Here is a 10911-nt window from a genome sequence, read left to right on the forward strand (position 1 = left end):
GGGACTTGGAATACCCATGTGTCTAGTGAGGTGGTTGCAAGAGAGCGGATGGGGTTTGGGAAGGGCGGTGGCTTCCAGTCTAAATTCTGCAGCTGTGTGTGTGTGTGCACAGATATTTAGGCACACATCTTTTTCCATCATCCTGGATCAACATTTCACCAGACAGCTGTACTCCTACCACTGCCATGCTGAAGTCCCAACATGGTTTTAGTCTCCGGACTCAACACGTGGTCAAACACAGACCAGAAAAGAAATAGCTCTTGACTTTTTTTTTTTTTTGGCTCACGCCATTCAGCTGGTTTGGTCAGTGGGGTTGATGTTTGGAGGCTGTGTGTGCTTTCCAGAGTGACCGCATCTCCCAGCATGCACTGAAGTTCTACACACAAACACCAGCTGGCAGATCAAGGTTACCATCACCCTGTTCATTTACCACAATGCACTCAAAACTCCCACATTTATTACAAACACATGTATGATAGGCGTGCTATAATCTGTAAAAATAGTGTAAAATGGTAGTCTAAACAGCAGGGTGCATTGAATGAAATTGAAATCTGGTAAACTTGGTCAAAGGACAAAAATAATAATAAAGGTTTCCTGGCAGTTTCTGAATAATCAAGTTAAACAACATAACATCAATCCAACTCCTCAGTCTTTGACAACTCTTAGAATCAGGCCGAACCACAAAGCAGAAGTGTTCCCTCTGGCAGATTCTTCGTCTGCTCAGTCCAGACACACAGACCTCCTGGCGCATCTGCCTTTATTTGGGTATGCAGATGAGGTGATGCAGAGTCACAGCAGAAACTGGTCATTCCAGATTTTGGCTTGGTGCCAGTTGAATTACTGGTATTTAACTCCAGATCTTCGGAGAATGAACCGCATAAGCTTGTGGGTTTGTCACCCACTGTGCGTGCACACATGCTGCACACACCCATGCTACACACACACACACACACACACACACACAGCTGTACACACACACCCATGCTACGCACACACAGCTGTACACACAGACATGCTGCACACACCCATGCTACACACACACAGCTGTACACACACACCCATGCTACACACACACAGCTGTACACACACACTCATGCTAAACACACACAGCTGTACACACACACATGCTGCACACACACACAGCTCACCTCCATAACAAAAAAATGGATGTCAGGGAGATGTCATTTGTTGTCACAGAGCAAATATTTACCAGAAAGTGTCCCTCTGTTTGAACCGGAACAGTGATTAACTCTTCTTACAGAAACTATCGATGTCACCACAATATCAACATAACAGTGGCAAGGTCAAACACAAGCACGTCAAAACTGGGCTGGCTAGCTGGGTCCATCAAATGAGAGAAGATTTGGGCTAAGGATGTGGTGAGCTATAGATGGAAAGATAAGTGAGGCTGTGGAAGAGGCAATTGAGTTGAGAAGATGGAAAGATGGTGAAAGAGAGGGAGGAGAGAGAGGGCTTTAGGTTTGACACGCCCAATCCTGAGGCTAACCTTCTCGGAACAGACGGCGGCGCAGAGTTTCAAAATCACAGCGCAGCAGCAGCAGCGCGTTAGCGTGTCTGTGCATCCACTCTTCGGTTTGTGAGATCAGAATTGTTTTCTGTAATGTGGTAAAAAAAAAATTTCTTTAAAAGCTACTGGGAAGGGCGGTTGAAATTGCAATGGAGGATTATTAAGAAACGAAACGTCCTTCCTGTATAAACAAGATGTGAAAAGACTTAAAGAAGCTAGAACGAGTGAGCGTAATCTACTTGCTGCAAGGGGGGAAACACAGGAAGATTGGATACAGGTCTTTTTTTTTTCTTTGTTTTTGTGTACTAAATTTGGATTTGATCCCGGTTCTGGCTGGCCTGACCGGTTGTTGATTTTTGGCAGATCTCAAAGGGCAACAGGTGTGATGTTTGTTTTTGCACTTTCTGGATAAAGGCTGAACTGGTTTCTGGTTATGAATCTGGTCCAGATTTTTCCTTCATGCACTAGAACTTAGTTTTGTGTGTTTCTCTCTCCAAACGCCTCCTCCACCCTGCAAACAGACCTTTTTTTTCTCTGCCAAAAATATTCTCAAAGATAGCTGATGGGCATAAAATAGCCACTTGTTTTCTGTTTAAACTGACTGAAACTCAAGTTTCTTCTACCTTCTTTCTACGGCTCTCTCTCTCCCTCTGTGAGCTGGCTTTTTATGAGGCTGAAGCAGGAGTGGCTGTTGATAAAGTAATACTGTGAGCAGAGGAATGGAGGGAGGAGAGCTAAATCAGAGTAAACACACATGTCTCACTCTCTGATTATTCCAAATTGTTTTTGAGTCACAGAGGAGCACGCACGTGCTGGACGCTACTGTGGATCCATACTAGCTGACGGAGTCTCCACTGAATACAGTGTGGGTTGAGAAGGAAACAAAAAATAGGAAAAAGAAAATCAAGGAAGTGACATTTTTTTAAATTAAAAAAGGGATTATAACAATAAAAGAGACGGAAAACATCATTGTTAATAATGGTGAAGGACACTTCTGCTGACACTCAAACGACCTTGCGCTCTGGCAGGACTGTCCAATGTGGCAGGGGGAGGGGGGTCGGTGGTGGCAACAGCGCGGGGCGGCGGAGGCTCTTCCCCCTGTTGCTCTCCCTCCCCCTCTGCGCGCTGCTCTGCCTGGGGGGTCTCGCGGAGGGTGGGCTCCACTCCAGCTTCCTGCAGCGCCGGCTGAGCGTGCGTGAGAGGAAGGAGATGCAGCGGGAGATCCTGTCCATCCTGGGGCTCCCCGGCCGGCCCCGCCCACACCCCCCTCTGCGGCCCCCCTCCTCCGCCCCGCTCTTCATGTTGGACCTGTACCACGCCGTGTCAGGGGAAGGGGAGGAAGCCCCTGGCTTGGGCCTAAAACTGGACAAGCTGAGCCACGTGGCACTGCCCACCCTGAGCACCCACACCCCGCCCCTCGGGACCGTGGTCAGTGAGGCTGACACCGTCATGAGCTTCGTCAATGTGGGTGAGTGACAGCTGTAACTGGGGAAAAGAGAACAGGTGTGGAGGCTGCAACGAAGCTGAAGTAGTTTAGTTCTATAAGCTTATGTCAACTGAAACTGAGCACCAAAGAAACAGCTAAGGACAAAAAACTATTTAAATGATATTAACGAAGAAGGATGATGATGAAGGTGGTGGTGGCAGTGTTGCACCTACCACAAACCTAACCAAATAGGTTTACATAAGTAAACTTGCTTTGAAGTTGTATTTGCTTATCCAAGTGAACGCTTCCACATGCTCATCTTCTGTAAATCCTAATTTCAGTCTAAGAGTGATCTACATTCCTGGTCCTGGCAGGCCGCAGGGTCTGCTAGTTTTTGTTTTGGCGTTAATATCAGCAACCAATTGAGGTGAGTTACCTGTGCAATCAGCTTCTTTAATTGATCCGTTATCCCCTGAGCAACTACAAAAACCAGCAGACCCCTATGGCCCGTCTAGACCAGGAATGAAGATCACTGACCTGAGATGTTATTTGAAATGCTGGTACATCAGTGTCACATGAGGGTGGCATGAATCACGTTACATAGTGTTGTCACTGGTGACATCAGCATTAGCTTCTTATAAGGACCCAATAGTCCCACAGCCATAAGCTAATCATTAAGAGCTGCAGGCTGCTGTTCAGCATTGCAGTGGGTGGGCAAGGGGCTTTAGGTAACCTCACATTTTGTCTTCCTCACGAAAGACACTTCCTGTTCCAACCCAGACAGACGTGATACTTATCTGCCATGGAATTTAAACATCTCCTCAATCGCTTCCTTCCCCTCTCCCTCCTGGAACTGCGAAGACCTGTAGCGTGGGAAAGTGGACAGGGATCTGATGGTGGAAACCACCAGACCACCACTTTGAATTTGAATGTTACTTTAACAGAATTTTGGCAGGTGACGAAGCCAGACGACCTGCTGTTTCATATATTAGAAGTAGCATATATAATGACGATTGTATGTTTGATCATCATGGCTGTGTTTATGTGTGTGTTTTGAACACACAAACAGAAATCATTAATATACTGGGCTAAATTTGCTGTCTGAATGTCATCTTTCTGATTATGATATATGAGTGCATTGAACTTAATGCACATAAAATAAATTTAGATTTATTCTTGGCTTGGTAATAGTTTACAGCAGCTCATGGCTATTTAATATACAGATAAACAATTTGCAACAGAGCAATGTTTAATATCTTAAATGCAAAAGGTTGAAGTAATTAATACCCCAGTTAATTAATTATGCTGATTTCTTTGTTTTTGCCCTTTTAAGCAAGTTCTTTTCCCTGAAGGTTTCTATGACTTGACATTAAATTGACATTTCAATGACATTACAGACATTACATGCACTGAAATGTAATGATTTGTTTTCTACTGTAACAACAGCTATGGCAAGAGGATATTTCTATGCAGTGTATTCTGTGTTGAAGATAATTATTTCTGACCAATATTATTTTTGAAATCATGTGACTATTTTTATAGTGAATTTGAAAATAGTTTGAAATGAAATGACAGGAGCAGAAGCAATGGTTGCTTTATAAAAGAAAGATTTGATTACACAATTATACGTGAAAAAGTATTTTTGTTTATGTATTTATCCTTTTCTGAATGGAGAAAGAAATGAATTCTTGCTTCATGGCAATGGCTGGTGAAATGGGCAAAATAACAGCCGACTTTAAGCCAAACAATTTGACTCTGAGATGCACTCAAGCAGGCAAATACACATGCACATGCAAGCAAGTGTGAACATTCATGCATGTACAATTGCACAACATTCAGCTTCACACAGGCAACACACACACACACACACACACATCCATAATTGACCAGCCGTGCAGAATTACTGGCCCCATTGAAAAGTCAAAAAAGGCAGAGGGAGAGCGAAATGAAAATACTGCTTGCTACCTTTCTAAAAATACCCAGGGGCTGTAATTAGTGGTTCTGTGTTCAGTTGCTACTGCAGTCCTGGCCCCACAGGGCCTCTAATTACCCTGTAGGCTCGACTGTGGGTGTTACCCCGATTTGCTTGGCTCCACAAGGACACACTCTTACCCTCTGTCTGTCTGCTGATTTATGCCATCCTCTCTACCCCCCCCCCCCAACTCCAATCAATTCCCTCTCTCTCTTCCTTTTTTGTTTCTTGTCTCCTTAATTCAATCTTTCTTTCCCTTTGCCATGTGACATTTTCTGCTGAACACCTCCCCCTTCCTTCCCCCACCAAACAGTGGAACAGGAACGGGACCTCCTGCAGCAGCGGCCGTACTGGAAGGAGTTCCGCTTCGACCTGACGCCCCTGCCCCAGGGTGAGGCGGTCACGGCTGCCGAGTTCCGCATCTACAAAACCCTGAGCATCGGCCAGCGGAACCGCACCCTGCACATCTCCGTCTACGAGATTCTGAAAGAGAACCGCCACAGGTCCGGCCCTGCCGTCCATCTTCTCTCTGCCTCTCTCTTCCTACAGCTCTCTCTTCCTGCTTTTCACCTCAATGTCTCCTTGAAGATCACTTTCCACCTCTCACCCTGTCCATTTCTATCAGTAATCAGCATTTCTTCATGTTTTTCAATCTTTGCTCACCTTTCACCTTTCTCTCTCTCTCTCTGCTTTTATACATAATTATATTGGGATGGTGTTTATTTTCATTTGTGTGGGTTTTAGCTGATATATGTTTTTTGTGATATATGTTGTGTTTCTATTGGCTTTTGCTTTTAGTATATTTGTGAATTGTTGAGTAGTTAGAAATTGTGTCCTTTTAAGTGCTAAAATAAAGAGGATTCAAAGATCTCCCTCTCTCTCTCTCGCTCTCTCTCTCCCTCCCTCTCTCTCTCTCTCTCTCTCTCTCTCCTTCTCTCTCCCTCCCTCTCTCTCCCTCTCTCTCTCTCTCTCCCTCCCTCTCTCTCCCTCGCTCTCTCTCTCTCTCTCTCTCTGTCTCTCTGTCTCTCTGGTTTGCTGATTCCCCAGGGAGCCTGAGCTGGTGCTGTTAGACATGCAGTCGGTGCCGGCAGGGCAGGAGGGCTGGCTGGCATTCGATGTGACCTCAGCCAGCAACCGCTGGCTACTGCACCCTCGCAGCAACCTGGGCATCAGGCTCTATGTGGAGACAGAAGAGGGTGAGCTGCACAGGGCACTGCGGGCGCGGGTTATTGGAGGGGTGGCGGTGCCATGTCTGATCACTGAGGCGGATCACAGGAGGAAGACAGAGTTACAGAATACAAGGAGGAAAGAGAATGGACATGTACAGGACACATTTTACAGCTTACCTGAAGCATATTGCCAGGGAATGCTTTGAGGGTGTAGGCTAGGAGTGAGTCACCGAGGATGTAACGGCAAAATGTCTTTCTGTCCCTCAGACCGCTCGCTGTCGGCGGGCTGGGTGGGGCTGGTCGGCCGGCGAGGGCCTCGCTCCAAGCAGCCCTTCATGGTGACGTTTTTCCGGGCCAGTCAGGGTCCCTATCGGGCGCCTCGCGCACTCAGACACAACAACCAGCGCAAGAAGAAGCCCAAGTACGACCTGCCCCACCCCAACAGGCTACCCGGGATATTCGGTATGGGTGAGGGGGGTGCGTGGGACGGAGCAGTTAGGGCATGAGGAGACAAATTGGTGAAAGGGTTGGGTGGAAGGACAGGAAACAGGTAAAAAAAAATGCAGGTAAAATCAATTTCCTCTTTCTCAGACAATAACCATGCCAACAGTGGGCGCCAGGCTTGTAAGAAGCATGAGCTCTACGTCAGCTTTGGAGACCTGGGCTGGAAGGTGAGTTGCGTGATTAATGGACGGAAATGAATGACTAATATGCGTGCCCTTGCCATGGACATAATATCCAATCGTAGCCATCCCATCAATGCTATGAACTGACAGAAAACATTGCACTGGCTGAACAGCACACTTCTGACCAAATTTATCTATAATGGTTGGAGTATTAGACAATACAAATGAGTTCACAGAAGACTGGGTGCTGCACATTGGTGAAGATTATCCCAATATTATCCCCAATCCCTCCTTCTATGTAAAGTGCTTTAAAATCATGAAATGAGAGGCATATGAATGCTTTCAATTCGCTATTTTTCATCATTTCTGAAAATATGTTTTCTTATTTCAGAAGAACTGTGCGCTGTAAGAGTTTTACTGATTGCTGACCGTTAATGTGGACTAGCCAGGAGGAGTAACTGCCGCATGTGCAAATAGTTAATGTTGGTGCACATAAGTAAATTACCACACACATGACCATGCTCTGAGTCACTGTCATTCTGAATCTACAAACCGAACTGACTGAACCAGCTTGATTAAATATTCCCACAGCAGTCCAAAATCAGCTAGAAAGAAATTACGATCGTCCATATCTTCTGTAACGTACTGGTGGTAGTTTTTAACAACACTGCGTGAAGGATGGTTGATTTTGCGCTGATTTTGAAGTGACAGTCCTTTTTCCACCAGGACTGGGTTCTGGCGCCGGAGGGCTACTCGGCTTTCTACTGCGATGGGGAATGTCTGTACCCCCTGGGATCCTGCATGAACGCCACCAACCACGCCATGATCCAGCTGGTGGTCAGTACCCAGCATGCTCCCCCCTATGTTAATAATTATATTTATGCTTTTAGTACAATTCAGAAAATGACCACAAAATTAAACTCCAAGAAGATCCAATTGCTTTCACTAATGTAAAAAAAAGGCAATGTATTTATTACTATTATTATTATTATGATTATTGTTATTATTAATAATAATAATAATAATAATAATAATAATAATAATGTTTGAATTTAAAGTATGAAGGAATAAAACCCATCATAAGTGAGTTATTTTAAATGTGAAGACCGGACCGCCTGCCTCTAAAACATCCTGGAGGAGTCTGGTAGGTATTATGTCCCAGGAACATGATGAGGGCATCCTATGGGAAACAGTCTTCATAAAATCCCCTAATGTTACACACAGACTTTTAATTTCATACATTAATGTCTTCAGTCACAGTGAGCATAAAGTACTGTGATGCATTTGGCTTGCAACTGCCAAAACAAGCACCATCTCCATTCTTAAAATATATATTTGGGGGCCAGTTCAATAGGCTTGAACACTTGCAAATTATATGTTTTTCAAAGAGGATTTGATTGGAAATGGGCTAAAAATAAATGTGGACTTCACTTCCAATCAGCATCACTGTTCCACTCACCCCCAGGTTCACCTGATGAAGCCAGATGAGGTTCCCAAGGCCTGCTGTGCCCCAACCAAGCTTAGCCCCATCTCCGTGCTCTTCTACGATGACAACAACAACGTCATCCTTAAGAGGCAGCGTAACATGGTGGTGAAAACCTGTGGCTGCCTGTAGCACATGTAACCCTGCATTCGCAGAGCTTTGAAGTATTCTACACAGAAATGTCTCTGCTTAGACCATGGATTTCAGGGTCAAGGACAGCTACAACATATAATATGATGGCTTCAGTCTGGCCTTGCCATTCAGACACTCCATGTGTACAGCAAAAGGACTCAAGTGTGCTGGCATGTCAAAAAATCTATTGAAAAATCAATTAAACTGAAAAAAGGAGGAACTTACTTTATCAAAAATGGAGGCTAGAAAATGATGCTCACATTTTATTCCTTTATTGCATTTTATTCAAAATGGTAACCGCAATCAGTTAGTAAATAGAAAATTGATAGACAGTGCAGCCCTGCAGTTCTTTCAAACCTCATGTTTAAATGCTTACTTGGCTAACAGGAACGTGGACCTGGAAAATATACAGGTTAGCACCTCTCCAATAACAGGGCTGCTCACTCCCAGTTTGGGCCAATATCAAGTACAGGCCAACTGTGGGTTTTTTTTAACCAGAGGAAGAAAATAATTCATTTAATATACACACATTTATTGAATAACAAACCAAAATGTAGGCATCTTTTCCATTTCTATCTACAATAACACAAACATATGAGTTTTAATCTTAGACATGACTTTCCTCAAAAAGCCTCATTTGGCTTTAATTGCAATTAAACAAATTATTGAAAGTATATCTAATCATTTTGCAAATGGGGTGAGAGGGAGGTGGAGGGGTAGTTAAAGTGACTGAAATCTTACCTACCTCATGTTTTTTTAAACCACAGGTAGCCTAACACCATTAGCCTGCAGTGTACGTAAAATAGGCAGAAAAGCTGCAAAAAATATTGCAAGGCAAGATAGGCTTAGATGTGTGGGGCCAAATTAACATAATATTGTGGCAAGGTTATTTCCCATGAGAAATTGCAAAGAAGCAAGATTTCTAGGTGCATTGTTCAGTACACACTCAGAAGGGTCCAGCCGATGGGCAGTAATGTTAATCGGAGAAGACCAGGAAGATCAAGAGGTAGTAGACAAATATCTTGCTGTGTCAAGCAAAGGAGACCATTGCACCATTGCGCCACAACTACAGGAAGAACTCAATGCAGCTAGAGAGAAACCAGTTCCCCTGACTACAGTGTAATGGCAACTATGATCTGCTGGTGTAAAAGGATGTTCTTTTGCCTTTTCTCAATCTTTTTGGTCCTGTGTTGATGGTGCTTGGCCCACTGGAGTCCTTTCTGCTTGTTAACAGCACATAGCCAGGGCTTCTAGACCAGCAGATCGTAGTTGCCGTTTGACTGTAGTCGAGGAACTAGTTTCTCTCTAGTTGGATTTTGTTCATCCTATAGTTGTGGTGCAGCTGTAAGACAGTTTTTCTTGCTAGACAACACAGGATATTTTACATGTTAAAATATCTTAAGCTTCTTTGCAATTCCTCACTGGGAATAAACTTCTTGTCACAATGTACACTTGGCTCCGCACATCGGAGCCTAACTCCTGCTTTGCCATATTTATTGCAGCTTTAGCATCTATTTTACTTTCACTACAGGCTAAAGGTATTAGGCTACTGGAGATTTTCAAAAAACTTACGGTAGATAATAATTCATTCAAATGAATTACCCTTCCAGCTTCATCCACCTCCCACTTTGCAAAATTATTGGATAAAAATTCCAATAATTAATTTATTGCAATTGAATCCAAAGAAGGGCTGTGTGGTGGTCCAGTTGGTAGCACTGTCGCCTCACAGCAAGAAGGTCATGTGTTCCAATCTTGGCCTGGGCCTTTCTTAGTGGAGTTTGCATGTTCTCCCGGTGTCCATGCGGGTTTCCTCAAGGTACACTGCTTTCCTCCCACAGTCCAAAGACATGCAGGTAGACTAATTGGTGACTCTAAATTGCCCATAAGTGTGAGTGAATGGCGAATGAATTGTGTGTGTGCCCAGCAATAGATTGATGACCTGTCCAGGGTGTACTCCTGCCTCTCACCCAATGCATGCTGGAATAGGCTCCAGAACCTCCTGCAACTGTGTCCAGGAATAAGCAGGTATAAATAATGAATGGATATAAATGGATGAAGTCAAAAGAGGCTATTTTGAGGAAATTCGTATCTAAGGTCATTTTATTTATATAATTTAGAAACATTTTAATAAAAAATATTTTTCTGCTATTGTGGGAAAAAAATTGAAAAACAAAGTTTGTACTTTGGTTTGTTATTCAGAAAAGTGTATATATTAATTGAATTCTTCTATTTTTTTTTTAAAAGTACAGGTGGCGGCCTAATACTTTTGGCCTGTACTGTGTGTATATGTATATATACAAGTGAGCTCCATAATGTTTCGGACGAAACATTTATTGATTTGGCTCTGTACTCCACAATTTTAGATTCATAATCAAACTATTTGTATGTGAAGTGCACATTCTCAGCTCTTATTTAAGGGTATTTTATATACTTTGATTTCACCATGTAGAAATTACGGCACTTTTTATACATAGCCATCCCATCCCCCCATTTCAAGGCATGTTTGGCACATATAAATGTAATGGATTCAGATCTGACTTGGCCAGTCAAGAATTTTTTTGTTTTTTGCTTTGAA

The 10911-nt window shown here is 43.6% G+C and overlaps 1 protein-coding gene across 1 annotated transcript; it reads left to right on the forward strand.

Annotated features, from left to right (window-relative positions):
• The first annotated feature begins 1111 nt into the window (after nucleotides 1–1111).
• Nucleotides 1112–9104, forward strand: bmp8a (bone morphogenetic protein 8a). Its single transcript, XM_035429189.1, has 7 exons — nucleotides 1112–2996; nucleotides 5240–5429; nucleotides 5974–6122; nucleotides 6363–6557; nucleotides 6687–6766; nucleotides 7448–7558; nucleotides 8187–9104. Exons 1-7 carry the CDS (start codon nucleotides 2507–2509, stop codon nucleotides 8334–8336), a joined length of 1365 nt encoding a protein of 454 aa, XP_035285080.1. The 5' UTR covers nucleotides 1112–2506; the 3' UTR covers nucleotides 8337–9104.
• The last annotated feature ends 1807 nt before the right edge of the window (nucleotides 9105–10911 follow it).

Source organism: Anguilla anguilla, chromosome 8 (genome assembly GCF_013347855.1).
Source record: "Anguilla anguilla isolate fAngAng1 chromosome 8, fAngAng1.pri, whole genome shotgun sequence".
Classification (NCBI taxonomy): Eukaryota; Metazoa; Chordata; class Actinopteri; order Anguilliformes; family Anguillidae; genus Anguilla; species Anguilla anguilla.